Source organism: Molossus molossus, unplaced genomic scaffold (genome assembly GCF_014108415.1).
Source record: "Molossus molossus isolate mMolMol1 unplaced genomic scaffold, mMolMol1.p scaffold_m16_p_12, whole genome shotgun sequence".
NCBI classification, from domain to species: domain Eukaryota; kingdom Metazoa; phylum Chordata; class Mammalia; order Chiroptera; family Molossidae; genus Molossus; species Molossus molossus.
Window position 1 is genome coordinate 730,537 of NW_023425347.1, and position 15,398 is coordinate 745,934.

Here is a 15,398-nt window from a genome sequence, read left to right on the forward strand (position 1 = left end):
GAATGGAAGAGCAAGCTAACCTAAAGCCAACAGGAAAGAAATAATAAAGATTAGAGTAGAAATTAGTGGGACAGAGACTCTAAAAAAATTAACAAAACTGAAAGTTGGTTCTTTGAAAAGGTTTAAGAAAATTGACAAACACTTAGCTAGATTGACCAAGTTAGAAAAGAAAAAACATGATTACTATTATCAGGAATAAAAGAGGAAACTTTACTATTAGGCATACCGAAATTAGGTTTGTAAGGGAATGATATGACTAATCATAGCTAAAATACACAAAATCCTAGAGAGACTAAACTACCAAAAATGACTCAAGAAGAAATAGAAAATTTAAATTCACCTATAGCAAGGACATTAAATTAATAATGAAAAGACTACCCACAATGAAAGGCCCAAGCCCATATGGCTTTCCTGGTGAAGTCTACTAGACATTTAAGGAATTAATACCAATTCTTCACAAATGCTTCCAAAAAACAAAAGGAGGCTGCACTTACCAGCTCATTCTTTGAAGGCAATGTTACCATGACACCAAAAACATTGAAATATGTCAAGGAAACATGCCAGTATTTCACATGATCACTAACACAAAAAATCCAAAACCAAATTCTAGCAAACTGAATTCAGCCACATATAAAAAGAATTTTACACATTGACCATGTGATTTATTTCTGGAATGTAAGGATGGCTTAACCTCAACAAATCAATTAAAGTAATATTGTATCAATAGAACAAAGGACAAAAATGACCTAATTTTCTCAATAGTTGTATTAACTTGCACCACATTGTATAGAAGTGCTAGAGGTTCTAGCCAAGGAAATTAGACAAGAAAAAGAAATAAAAGGCATCCAGATTAGAAAGGAATAAGTAAAACTATAGGTGCAGATGACATGATTTTGTTTATATACAGTTCTAAGGAATTCACTAGAAAACTATTAAGACAAATACCTGAGTTAATATTAAAATAAACAAGGTCAGTTACAAAAAATTGTATATCTATATATTAGCAATGAACAATTTGTAAATAAATAAAAAAAACTTTCATTTTCAACAGCGTCAAAAAGAATAAAATAAGTTTTCTGAACATTCAAAGAAGAACTACCACCTACTCCCCTCAAACTATTCCAAAACATTCAAGAGGAAGGAAGACTTCTAAGCTTTTTATGAGGCCAGCATAATCCTAATTTCTAAACCAGATAAAGACACTACTAAGGAAGAAAACTAAAGGCTGATATCCCTGATGAACATAGATGCTAACATCCTTAACAAAATATTAGCAAATTGGATCCACTAATATATTAAAATAATTCTTCACCACAAAGTGGGATTCATCTTAGAGGTGCAAGGCTGGCACAATATTCACAAATCAATAAGTGTGATACACCACATAAACAAAATGAAAGATAAAAATCATATGATCATATCAATAGATACTAAAAAACCATTTGACAAAATGCAACACCCATTTCTGATAAAAACACTCAGCAAAGTGGGAATAGAGGGATCATATCTCAGCATGATAAAGACCGTGTATGAAAAACCTACAGCCAACATCATACTCAATGGGCAGAAACTAAGAGCATTTCCCTTAAGAGCAGGAACAAAACAGAGATGCCCACTTTCACCACTCTTATTTAACATAGTATTGGAAATCAGCCACAAAAATTAGACATGAAGAAAAAATAAATGGGATCCAAATTGGAAAAGAGGAAGTGAAACTGTCATTATTTACAGATGATATGATATTGTACATAGAAAACCCTAAGGACTCCATCAAAAATCTAGTAGATTTAATTAATGAATTTGCAAAGTAGCAGGATACAAAATTAACATCCAGAAATTAATGGTATTCTTATGCACCAATAATGAACACTCAGAAACGGAAACTTAAAAAAACCTATTTACCATTACAACACAAAAATTAAGGTATCTAAGAATAAATTTAACCAAAGAGGTAAACGACCTATTCTCTGAAAGCTTTAAGACATTAAAAAAAAGAAATAGAGGAAGATTAAAAAAAAGAAGCATATACCATGTTCATGGATTGGAAGAATCAACATCATTAAAATGTCCATACTACCCAAAGCAATCTATAGATTCAGTGCAGTCACTGTTAAAGTACCAACGACATATTTCACAGGTCCAGAACAAATACTCCCAAAAGTTTGTTTGGAACCAAAAAAGACCCTGAATAGCCACAGCAATCTTGAAAAATAACAACAAACTTGGAGGGATCACATTACCAGATTTTAGGTTATACTACAAAGCCATTGTATTCAAAACACCCTGGTACTGGCACAAGAACAGGCACATGGATCAGTGGTACAGAACGAGAACCCAGAAATTGATCCAAGACAGTATTTGCAATTAATATTTGACAGGAGGCAAGTGCATACAGTCATGCCTTGCCACTTTGCGCTTTAACTTTCACGGCTTCACGCTATTGTGTCTTTTCAAATATAGTATAGTATAGTATTTGAAAAACCCACGATAGAGTGAAGGCGCGAAGTGGCAAGGGACAACTGTATAAATAAAGAATCCTACTTCGTGGAAATTTATCGCGGTAGAGCCTAGAACTAATTAACCGTGATAAACGAGGGCTGACTGTACAATGGAGAAAAGACACCCTCTTCAATAAATGGTGTTGGGAAAATTGGATATGCAAAACAATGAAACTAGGCCACCTACTTACACCAGACACAAGAATAAACTCAAAATGGATAAAAGACTTAAATGTAAGTTGTGAAACCATAAAATTCCTAGATGAAAATGTAGGCAGACAAATATTAGACATCACACATAGCAGAATTTTCACCAATAACATTGCCTAGGGCAAGAGAAACAAAGGAAAAAATAAATCAGACTACATTAAACTAAAAAGCTGCTTTCTGCACAGCAAAACAAACCAGCAGAACATATTTGCCAATGAGACATCAGATAACAGGTTAATATCCAAAATGCTTCGAGTACTCATACAATTCAATAAAAGGAAGACATATAATCCAATTAAGGTGGGCAGAGGACCTGAATAGACAGTTCTCCAATGAGGACATACGTGGCCAAGAAACATATGAAAAAATGTTCAACGTCACTAATCATCAGAGAGATGCATATTAAAACAACTATGGGATACCACCTCACACCTGCCAGAAAGGCTACCATCAACAAATCTTCAAACAAGTGTTGGCGAGGGTGTGGAGAAAAGGGGACTCTAGTACACTGCTGGTGGGAATGCAGACGGTGCAGCCACTATGGAAAACAGTATGGTGTTTCCTCAAAAAATTAAAAATGGAACTGTCATTTGACTCAGTGATTCCACCTCTAGGAATGTATCCTAAGAAGCTTGCAAAACTAGTCAGGAAGAAGATATGTACCCCTATGTTCATAGCAGTGCTATTTACAATAGCCAAGATTTGGAAACAGCCAAAGTGTCCATCAGTTGATGAGTGGATAAAAAAACTGTGATTCATTTACACAGTGGAATAAATAATGCAGCTGTAATAAAAAAATCTCTGCCCTGGCCAGTTTGGCTCAGCGGTTAGAGCGTCGGCCTGCGGTCCGGAGAGACCCGGGTTCGGTTCACGCTAAGGGCACGTACCTCGGTTGCAGTTTGTCCCCAGCCCTGGTTGGTCGTGCGGGTGGCAGCCACTCGATGTGTCCCTTCACGTCGATGTTTCTTTCTCTCTCTCTCCCTTCCTCTGTCTCCCTCCCACTCTATCTGTACAAAAAATGGAAAAATATCCTCGGGTGAGGATAAAAAAAAAAAAAAAAAAAAATCTCTTACATTTTGAGACGACATGCAGGGACCTGGAGAACATTATGCTGAGTGAAATAAGCCAGTCAGAGAAAGACAAGTACCACATGATCTCATTTATGGAACTGCACGAACAAAATAAACTATTGATTAAAATAGATTTAGAGACATGGAAGTAGGGAAAAGACTGACAAACCTCAGGGAAGCAGGGTGGAGGGTTGGAATGAGATAAACCAAAGAACTTATATGCATATATGCACAGCCAATGGTCACTAGTTTGGGGAAAGCAGGTGGGGGGGTGGGAGTTGGGAGCAGGGGGAGTCAATGGGGTAAAAATAGGAAACATATGTAATACTTTCAACAATAAAGAAAAAAGAAAATACTTAGTAATCTATTTTTCAAAATAAGTGCAAAACTTATACTCTGAACAAAACATTGTTAAAAGAAATAAAAAAAGATTTAAGTAAAATGGAGTGATCTACTTACGCAGTGTAGCCCATATTAAAATCCCAGCTATCTTTGCAGAAATTGATAAGCTGATCCTGAAATTCATATGGAAATACCAAAAACCCAAAATAAGCTTAGAAAACGATAGAGTTGGAGGACTAACATTTTCTGACTTTAGACCTTACTGTGAAGTTCTGGCAATGACTGTTATGTCGGCATAAGGATAGCTATGTAGATAAAGGGCACAGAACTGAGAATCCGTGTCCAGTAAGTGTTAATGGTGTTGAGACCAAAACAGAAGACAGGCCTCCGTTGTTGAGAAAATTCTGTGTCAACATAAGAAACATTCAAACCTAAAGAGAATTCTTGTGAGTACTTGAGCCAAAACTCTACAGTTGCCGGGAAGCAAAATCTCAACTGATTGAGATAATGCTCCAGAGAATGGTAGTTTTGCATTTTGTTTTATACATTACAATCAAAAGAGAAGACACAAGTGGGTTACATGAAATCCATTAGCACCCTGGCCGGTTTGGCTCAGCAGTAGAGCGCTGGCCCACGGACCAGTGGGTCTTGAGTTCGATTCCGGTCAAGGGTGTGTACCCAGGTCGTGGTTCACCTCAGGCTCTGGTCAGGGTTGTACAGGAGGCATCCAGTTGATGTGTCCCTCTCAACTGGATGCCTCTCTTTTTCTCCCCCTCCTCCTCCCTCCCACCCTATCTGAGGATAAATAGGAAAATATTCTCCGGTGAGGATTTTTTAAAAAAAAGGGAATCCATTAGTGATAGATTAGGGAGGCAGGAGAAAGCACGGTGGGGGGTAGGGGGTGGGGCTCTGGGATTGGATGAAAACTGAAATGATAACACATACCTAGGTGGGTACAAGGGTAGTTAACAGTCAACAATTTACTCAGCAACAATGAGGAGTTTGTGGTCTCCAGCCTGGTGCATTGATTGTGCCCTGAGCGGTCTGTAAAAAGGAAAATCACTTTGACATTCCAAAGGAATGTTATCATACATGCAAAAAGACAGTAGACAGGCTCAGTTAAGGTAAAGGTTGACCTTTGTCAGGGAAGATGCCAGCCTAGGACATGACTACCTGCCATAAACTGCTTCTAGTTCAAAGGTTTAATTTCAGACCACCCTTTGTGGTTACTGTAGATCTGAGTTTGCAAGGCCCCAGGCAGACCTCCCCCGAGCTTGTCAGGTTAGCATCCTTTTTGTCCACATAATTGAAAAGTGATACTTGTGTCAAAACTTTTTTTTAATGTTTATGCTTCAAAGGATACCATCATGACAGTAAAAAGACAACTCACTGAATGAAGTAAATACTTCTCAAATCATTATATCTGATAAGGGACTTACATCTTGAATATTAAAAAAAATACCCTTACATGCCCTGGCTGGTTTGGCTCAGTGGTTAGAACGTCAGCCTGAGAACCAGAGTCACAGTTAGATTCCAGTCAAGGGCATGTACCTCAATTGTGGTTCGATCCCCGCCCTGGTTGGGGTCTTTCGGAAGCAGCCAATCGATGTTTTTTCCTCCCTCCCTCCTTCTCTCCTTCTCCCTCTCACTCTTTCTGAAGGTAAATGGAAAAATATCCTCGGGTGAGGATTTAAAAAAAAACAAAAAACCCTTACAACTCACTAGTAAAAAGGCAACCAAATTAAAAATGCACACTGTATCTGAATAGACATTTCTTTAGAAACCATATGCAAATAGTCAATAAGTACATGAAATAATACCCAACAAAATTAGACTTTGAAGGGAGGGATGGGTCAATAGTGCCCAGATGTTGCTCTGAAGGTCAGATATGTGTCCTTCCAGACTCATGCGTTTAAAAACTCACTTGTCATATCTGGGGTTGAATTACATATGGTTGGTATTCTAGCTTTTATTGTTTTTACTTGTTATTAATATTTTCCCTTTTGTTCCTAATCTGTAGTCCATTGAATGGATATGCCCTTAACTTGATCATTTCTCTATGGCCAGGCAACTAAGTTACTCCACATTTTTGTTCTTATGAACAGTGTAACAATAAATACCTTTGCACACGTGCTTCTGGAAGGGTGTACATAGTTCAGGTGATTATCTTAGGCTAGTGAACCAAAGTCGGATTATTCCGCCAGAGGCTTAGAATACAGGGGGCAAACGTGGGGTACAGTTGTGAGTGTGTGAAGCACATGTGTTTGTTCTTGTGATATTATTTGTTAATTACTGTTTTTCCACACACACAGCTGTAAACCTACTTTGCCAAACCCAGCCTGTCTTTATGGTCTTGAAATCTTTCAACAAAATGAAGTGCTTTTATTCCTTCAAATTTTTTTTTATTTTTCAGTTTCAGTTGACAACATGAATCAGTTTCCAGTGGGCGCATAGTGGTTAGACATGTAGCTTATTAAGGGATCCCCCATATGTAGTTATCACAGCACCGCTGACTGTCCTCTGTGCTGGGCTCGGCGTCCCCGCACTGTCCTAGGACCGCCCACCCTACTCAGCCCCTTCCTCTCACCCAGCCCTGACCCTCTTGTCTGGCAACCATCCGCGTGTTCTCTGCCTCTGAGTCTGTTTTCTGTTTGTTTGCTCTCTTGTTTTGTTTTTTAGATTACACATGGAAGTGAAATCATATGGTATTTGTTTTTCTCTGAAAATAACATATTTTTGAAGCAAGGTTCATAAATGTCTTTGTAAAAATTTTATGTTGTTTTTACAAATTGATATTAAGATATTTGTGCAAGACACACATAGAGGAAAGTAAATATCACCCCAGTTACTACAATCTGACTGCTAATATTTAAAAAAATCCTTTAGCCCAGCTGGTGTGGCTCCGTGGTTGAGTGTCGATTCATGCACTGGGAAGTCACTGGTTCAATTCCGGGTCAGGGCACATGCCCAGGTTGGGGGCCCGATCCCCAGTGGGGGGGCATGCAGGAGGCGGCCATTCGATGTTCTCTCTCATCAGTGTTTCTATTTCTCTCTCCCTCTTCCTTCCTCTCTCTCTAAAAAGCAATAATAAAAAAAAGAAAAAAATTCTTTAATATATTTCCTCTTTTTTAAAATATGTTTTTATTGATTTTTCCTTTTTACTCCTTACCCGAGGATATTTTTCCATTTGTCTTCAGATGGAGTGAGAAGGGGAGAGACAGAGAGAGAGAGAGAAACATCAATTGACTGCCTCCTACATGCACCCTGACTAGGGGTGGAGCCTGCAACCTGGGCATGTGCCCTGAATGGGAATTGAACCTGCGACCTTTTGATGCATGGGACTATGCTCCAACCAACCAAGTCACACTGGCCAGGGCAATATATTTCTTCTTCAAAATTAATTCATATAGATGTATTTTATATAAATGGGATCTTATTACATTTGTTTTTTTGTAACCTGCTTTTATCACCCCAAAATAGGCCCTCATGCCCTGGCCGGTTTGGCTCAGCGGTTGGAGCGTCGGCCTGCGGTACAGAGAGACCCGGGTTCGGTTCCCGCTAAGGGCACGTACCTCAGTTGCGGTTTGTCCCCGGCCCTGGTTGGTCGTGCAGGTGGCAGCCACTCGATGTGTCCCTTCACATCGATGTTTCTTTCTCTCTCTCCCTCCCGCTCTATCTGAACAAAAAATGGAAAAATGTCCTCGGGTGAGGATAAAAAAAAAAAAAAAAAAATACGCCCTCACAATAATTACAGCTGCCATGATCATTTCTAATGTTTATGTGTGTACCATAAATTTATTCAACCGTTTGAGGTTCAGAGAGTCTGTTTGTATAGGTTGATCTCCTTAACATCCTGATGGGCTAATAGTAGTGCTGGGCCACGCACTGGAGGCAGTTTCATCATGTAAACAGTAGGGGGCACTCACACAGCCTGCTGCACCGTCAGGCTGTGTGGCACAGGTTGCCGCTTGGCTGCAAACTCTCACGACACATTATTGGATTCATTTATGTAAACACAGAAAAGGCACAGTAACATTGCGGTGTAAAAGATGTAAAAGGGCGCCCCTGGGTAGGGCACTGGCCTGAATGGAGCTGGCAGCAGGGGAGCTGCTCTGGGGGGGCAGTGAGGCAGGGGAGTGAGTGCGAAGACCTAGGACATGCTGTACGCTGCTGTGGGCTTTAAACCCTGTGCTCTTGGGCCACAAGTAGTTAATGAGTTAACCTTAGCTTACTGTAGCATTTTTACTTTTTATGAACTAAAAAAAAATTTAACTTTCTGACTCTTACATATTAATATAATACTTAGCTTAAAACAAACTCATTTTGTAGCTGCACGAAATGTTTTCTTTATATCCTTATTCTATACATTTTTTCTATTTAAAAATTTTTTGTAACTTTTAAACTGTTTTGTTTAAAAGAAACAGCCCTGGTCGATTTTGCTCAGTGGTTAGAGCATTGGCCGGGTTTGGTTCCCGCTAAGGGCATGTACCCCGGTTGCAGTTTGTCCCCGCCCCAGTTGGGTCGTGTGGGTGGCAACCACTCAGTGTGTCTCTTTCACATCAGTGTTTCTCTGTCTCGTCAATGTTTCTCTCTCTCTTCCTCTCCCTCCTGCTTTATCTGAAGATAAATGCAAAAATGTCCTTGGGTGAGGATTAAGAAAAACACACAAAAACTAAGAAACACACATTAGCCCAGGCCCACACAGGGTCAGAATCATGAGTGTCCCTGCTCCACCTCACACCCTGTCCCCCTGAAGGACTTCAGGGCAGACACACGCATGGAGCCGTCTCCCATGCAGCGAGGCCTCCCCTGGAGCACCCCCTGCAGGGCCTGCCTGAGGCTCTTCTTGAGGTGCCATCTTTCCAAAAACACGTCCACAGCGGTTTGCTTGCTCGGTTTCTTTTGTTCATCATAGATTTGCTTGGAAGCAGAATACACTGCTGATGTTCCTCTGTATTCATAAAAACTTTTCAGTGCTGGGGTCCATGTTTTCATGCTTTAAGGAGCTTGTTGAGGCCTGAGAAAGCTTCAGCTAAACACTTCACTGAATTTTCCTTCTGTTTGTTTATTTTAATATCTTACTGATTTTTTAGAGAGGGGAAGAGAGAGAGAGAGAGAAACATCCATGTGAGAGAGAAACATCCATCAGCTGCCTCCTGCATGCCCCCTACTGGGGATCGAGCCCATAACCCAGGCATGTGCCCTGACAGGGAATTGAACCAGGACCTAGTCCATGGGACCTTGTTCCATCCCCTGAGCCACACCAGCCAGACGAGTTCTTTTTCTTCTGCAGCTTCCTGCTCTTGCCTCCTCTCCGGCTGTGTGTTTCTGTTCCCGTCCTGAGCTCCTCATCAGTTTGCTCAGGAAGCTGCAGGAGCTCTTCAGGTCATCCTCAGCCACACGGTTCCAGGTGCTTGCGTCTCAGCCACAGCCTTGGTGGCTTTTGTGGTCTTTGCACTACAACCTTATGATGGCTACGAAGTCACTAGGTGACATGTTTTTACTCTGTTAACAATCTCATGGGGCCATTGTACATGAGATCTGACATTGATTGAGACCTCTTTATGTGGCACATAACTCTATTTAAAATTTCAAATACCTCATTCCATAGTGCATTGCATGTCATTTTAAAGTAATGTTTGTTAAAGAACTCTTTTTTCTTTTGGAAAAATCATTTTTGGAAAATTGTGGTAATGGTTTCAGATATCTAAAGATCCTGTGCTTCTGTAATTCCGCCGTTTCAGCTCCTGCCCACGATGACAGAGCAGCTGCAGTGGATGCCGTGTGTGAGCGCCAGGCTGCACGAGCCCTTCGCGAAGTTCATCTACTGGTCTCTGCGGCAGCTGGAGGCCGGCGCGCTGGTGATGTATCCGCAGGAGTCTCTGCGGCTCTGCTCTGTCCATGATACTCCTCTTGGTCTTGTTCCTGACCCTGATTTTGCGTGTGTCTAAGGACTTCTCCTTGCTTGCCTGACTGCTCTCTCTCCTCCCTCCATGTCTTACGTCTCAGTGCCCCAGCCGTGGCTCCATGTGGGACGCTGTGGTTGTTTCGGAATTGTGTATATAACTTGTTAAAACCAACTGTCACCCCATTATTTAATTTATAATTGTTTATGTTCTACTGAAGTCAGGTAGAAGTTAATGATTTATTGTTCTTACACCAGAGAATCATGCTAGCTAAATGGGACGATGAGTATTAGGGTAACCTAATCAAAGGAGAACATCACTCCAGCATCTTATGAGTGGTGTGTTACCTACGCTCGTAGCATCATGTGGCTCACATTATGACCTGCACATAGAATCATTAGTGGGAATTGATCACCCCCCCAGGTTGTTATTGATAGACGCTGTTACAGGTTCATAATCACCCCCCCAGGTTGTTATTGATAGATGCTGTTACAGTTTTCATTTGGTTCAAAAAGGAGAACACTTTCTGTCCCCTGGTTTGATGTTGGTGGGGTGGTTCTGAGGAAGCTCACAGCGGAGCCGCTCAGTGCGGTGCTGATGGCTAAGCAGCACTGGCCCTCAGTGAGTGGTGAGATGATGGAACCGTGTGATGATTAAGGTTAAGGAAAAATACCTTTTCTGAGGTGATATCCCAATGTTTCTTAGAGTGGGAGGGGGAGAGAGAGAGAGAGAGACAGAGAGAGAGAGAGAAACATCGATGTGAAAGGGAAACATCGAGTGGTCGCCACCTGCACAACCCAACCAGGACCGGGGACAAACTGTGACTGAGGTACGTGCCCTTAGCGGGAATCAAACCTGGGTCTCTGTGGACCGCAGGCCGACGCTTTAACCGCTGAGCCAAACCAGCCAGGGCCAGAATACCATTTTTAATTTGTTGGGCTTAACTATGTGTCTCCAAATAAAGGTATATAAGTGATCAGAGCTGTAAATATTACTGTTTTCTTTTTATGATGTGTTTGAGTCTGCTCTTTGTATAATGGTTTGTGAAAATAGGTAGCTCAATGCTTGGTTTTAGCAACAAAGATGTTAGACTTACAAAGTTGAATGAAACTTTATCTGCCTTCCAAATATTCTTATTTTCCTTCAGATAATTTATAGTCCTTTTTTTCCTTGATTGATTTTAGACAGAGAGGGAGAGGAAGAGGAAGAGGGAGAAAGAGATAGAAAAATTGATGAGAGAGAACATTGATTGGTCGCCTCCTGCATGCCCTGCACTGGGGATCAGGCCTACAACTTGGGCGTGAGCCCTGACCGGGAAACGAACCGTCAACCTCTTGGTCGATGCTCAACCCCTGAGCCACACTGGCCGGGTTCTATAGTTTATTTTTGTTGTCTTCAAATATATATTCAGCATGCCACTCTGTGTGCTGTTGTGGAGGGTACTGTGAGCCTGCACCTGCTTTTCTAGTGAAAAATAATGTTTTTGTCACTCTAACAGTCATTTATTCAACATTAATCGATGAGTTTCTAATACTTCCGTTTTAACCATTGTCTAAGTGCATGTACTTTTTAAAATTTTAGCTTTTTAAAAGAATACGTTTTTATTGCTTTTAGAGAGAGAAGAAGGGAGACGGAGAGAGATAGAAACATCAGTCAGCTGCCTCCTACCTGCCCCCTACTGGGGATCAAGCCTGCAACCTGGGCACGTGCCCTGATCGGAATGGAGCCAGTGACCCCTTTCGTGTGTGAGACTACACTCAACCGACTGAGCCACAGCAACCAGGGCTTAGCTTTTTTTTTTTTTAATCCTAACCTGAGGATATTTTTCTATTTATCTTCAGATAGAGTGGGAGGGAGAGAGAGGGAGAGAAAAAGAGAGAGAAACATCGATGTGTGAGGGACACCTCAGCCTGTTGCCTCCCGCATGACCCCGACCAGGGCCAGGGACAAACCGCAACTGAGGTCCGTGCCTTTGTCTGGAATTGAACCCACGAGTCATTGGTGTGTGGGCGGATGCTCTACCGCTGGGCCAAACTAGTCAGGGCAGGGGCTTAGCTTTTTATTTGAGATAATTGTAGATTCGCTTATAGTTGTAAGAAATAATAGATCACTTCTATCCTTCACCCAGTCTCTCCCAATGGTAGAACTGGTGCAGTATCACAACCACGATATTGCCATTGATACAGTCAAGTTAACAGAACAGTTTCATCTACATAAGGTTCCTCATTAAAAAAATATATCTATATATATATAGATATGTATATATGTGTATATGTGTCCTTTATCTATTAGGGCAGATTCAGGTTCACAGCAACATCGAGCTAAGAGGTTTCCCACATGTACCTGCTCCTGTGCACATGCAGCCTTGACCACCACAGCCATCTTGCGCCAGGTGGTTTCCCACATGTACCTGCTCCTGTGCACATGCAGCGTTGACTGCCACAGCCATCTTGCGCCAGGTGGTTTCCCACATGTACCTGCTCCTGTGCACATGCAGCCTTGACCACCACAGCCATCTCGCACCATGTGGGACATTCATCACAGTTAGTGGTTGACACCTCATCGTCACTCAGTGTCCGTGGTTTACCCTAGAGTTCATCTTTGTGTTTTACACTCTATGAGCTTTTATAGATACGTAATGACATGGAACCACCACTTTTGTATTACACAGAACAGTCTGATACTAAAAATTTGCTCTAAAAATCCTCTGTGCTCTTCCTATTTATACATCCCTCATCCCTTTTTTTAAAATATGTTTTTATTGATTTTTTAGAGAGAGAGAGAAACAGCAATGTGAGAGAGAGACTTCTACTGGCTGCCTCCTGTACAACCCCTACTGGGATTGAGCCTACAACCTGGGCATGTGCCCTGACTGGGAATTGAACAGGGACCTCTCAGGTCATGGGACGATGCTCAGTCCACTGAGCCACATCAGCTGGGCCTCATCCCTAACCCTTGAATATCATCAATCCTCTTATTGTCTTTGTTGCTTTTCCTTTTACAGAATGTCATATAGTTTGTAGTTCTACAGTATACAGCCTTCTCAAATTGGTTTCTTTCATTTATCAATATGCAATTAGGGTTCTATCCTGTCTTTTCATCGGTTGATAATTCATTTCCTTTCAGTTCTGAATAACATTTCATTTTTGTATGTACTACAGTTTATCCATTCACTGAAGGGCATCTTTTTTTTTTTAATTAAATTTTTATTTTTGTTACAGGTGTTTTTCCTTTTTTACCCATTACCCTGCCCCGTCCCTGGTTTTGTTGTCCATGTCCATTGGTTATGTGTACATGCATATAAGTTCTGTGGTTTATCTCTTCCCACCCCCCACCACTCCCTCTTCTGAGGGTTGTCAGTCTGTACCCTACTTCCATGTTTCTGGGTCTACCCTATTCCTCAGACTGTTATGTTCATTATATTCCACAAATAAGTGAAACTATGTGGTATTTGTCTTTTTCTGCTTGGCTAGTTTCACTTAGGATAATACTTTCCAGGTCCCTCCATGTCATCTCAAAGGATAAGAGATCTTTCTTTCTTATAGCTGCATAGTACTCCATTGTGTATATGTACCACAGCTTTTTTATCCATTTGTCTACTGATGGACACTTGGGTTGTTTCCAGATCTTAGCTATTGTAAATAGTGTCGCTATGAACATGGGGGTACTGAAGGGCATCTTGATCACTTCAGTTTGGGCAAGTATGGATGAAGATGCTATAAACATCTATGTGCAGGTTGTTGTATGGACATGTTTTCAGCTCCTTTTGGTAAATACCAAGGGGCAAAGTGTGGAGGGCGGCTGAGCAAAAGTCTCTTGTTCCTGTGGTGTTTGCATGGACTCGCCCAGGAGCCTTTAGTCCCAAGGCCACTTGTTCTTCCTGTGTGCTGACAAGGCCCACACAAGTCCTTCTGCCCAAGGTCACGTGTTGACCCTGTGTGCTGACAAGGCCCACGCGGGAGCCTCCTGCCCAAGGTCGCGTGTTCTTCCTGTGTGCTGACAAGGCCCACGCGGGAGCCTCCTGCCCAAGGTCGCGTGTTCTTCCTGTGTGCTGACAAGGCCCACGCGGGAGCCTCCTGCCCAAGGTCGCGTGTTCTTCCTGTGTGCTGACAAGGCCCACGTGGGAGCCTCCTGCCCAAGGTCGCGTGTTCTTCCTGTGTGCTGACAAGGCCCACGTGGGAGCCTCCTGCCCAAGGTCTCATGTTCTTCCTGTGTGCTGACAAGGCCCACGCGGGAGCCTCCTGCCCAAGGTCGCGTGTTCTTCCTGTGTGCTGACAAGGCCCACACGGGAGCCTCCTGCCCAAGGTCTCATGTTGACCCTGTGTGCTGACAAGGCCCATGCAGGATCGTCCTGAGCCACGGGCAAGAATATATCACAGTCTGGATCTTGAACTCAGAGACTGAGAGAAAGAAACATTTGGTGTTTGAGAACAATGAAGCTTTTGAACTTCCCCCCCTTCAACTGGCTATATAATAAACATGCTGAGCTAGCTTAGGGTCACTGTTTCTCCATCCAAGAGCAGTGTCCCACCTGGCCCCTGCTTTTCTCTCTAGAATGTTTCTGTCTCAGTCTCCCGTCGCCCTCCTCAGGTGTGGTCCGACTGGCCACGCACGTTGTTGGTTATCATGGTAGGAGTGTTGGTGTTTTAAGGAATTGCACACCGCTTTCCAGAGTGGCTGCACCGGTTTGCATTTCCAGCGGAAATGGCAGAGTTCCCGTTGCTCTCCATCCTCGTCGATATTTGGTGTTGTCAGTGTTTTGTTTGACGTGTGGTGTCCTTGCTATTTAAATATGCAGTATCCAAATGATGTGCACTGTGTGCGTCTCTCCACGTGCTTATTTGCCACCTGTGTATTTACTTTGGTGACCTGTCCAGGTCCTCCAACCCCCTTTTTTAATCCTCAAGGATTGTTTTATTTTTTATTTTATTTTATTTTTTATCCTCACCCGAGGACATTTTTCCATTTTTGTTCAGGTAGAGTGGGAGGGAGAGAGAGGAACAGAGAGAGAGAGAGAAACATCGATGTGAAAGGAACACATCGAGTGGCTGCCACCCGCACAACCGACCAGGGCCGGGGACAAACTGCAACCGAAGTACGTGCCCTTAGCGGGAACCGAACCCGGGTCTCTCAGGACCGCAGGCCGACGCTCTAACCGCTGAACCAAACCGGCCAGGGCTAATCCTCAAGGATTGTTTTAGAGAGAGGAAGGGACAGAAAGAGAGAGAGAGAGATATCGATGTGAAAGAGAAACATCTATCTTTTGCCTCCCAAACATGCCCTGACCAGGGATGAACCTGCAACCTAGGTATGTGCCCTGATCAGAAATTGAACCCGCAACCTTTTTGGTGTGCTCCAACCAACTGAGCCAC

The 15,398-nt window shown here is 42.4% G+C and overlaps 1 protein-coding gene across 11 annotated transcripts in view; it reads left to right on the forward strand.

The window, feature by feature from the left end:
- Positions 1–15,398, forward strand: part of CCDC138 (coiled-coil domain containing 138) — a 100,367-nt gene that overhangs the window by 61,586 nt on the left and 23,383 nt on the right. For all 11 annotated transcript variants that reach the window (XM_036257207.1, XM_036257206.1, XM_036257205.1 and 8 more), the window contains one exon: positions 9,865–9,981. In XM_036257207.1, coding sequence (XP_036113100.1) covers positions 9,865–9,981 — 117 coding nt within the window. The remainder of the gene's footprint in view (positions 1–9,864; positions 9,982–15,398) is intronic.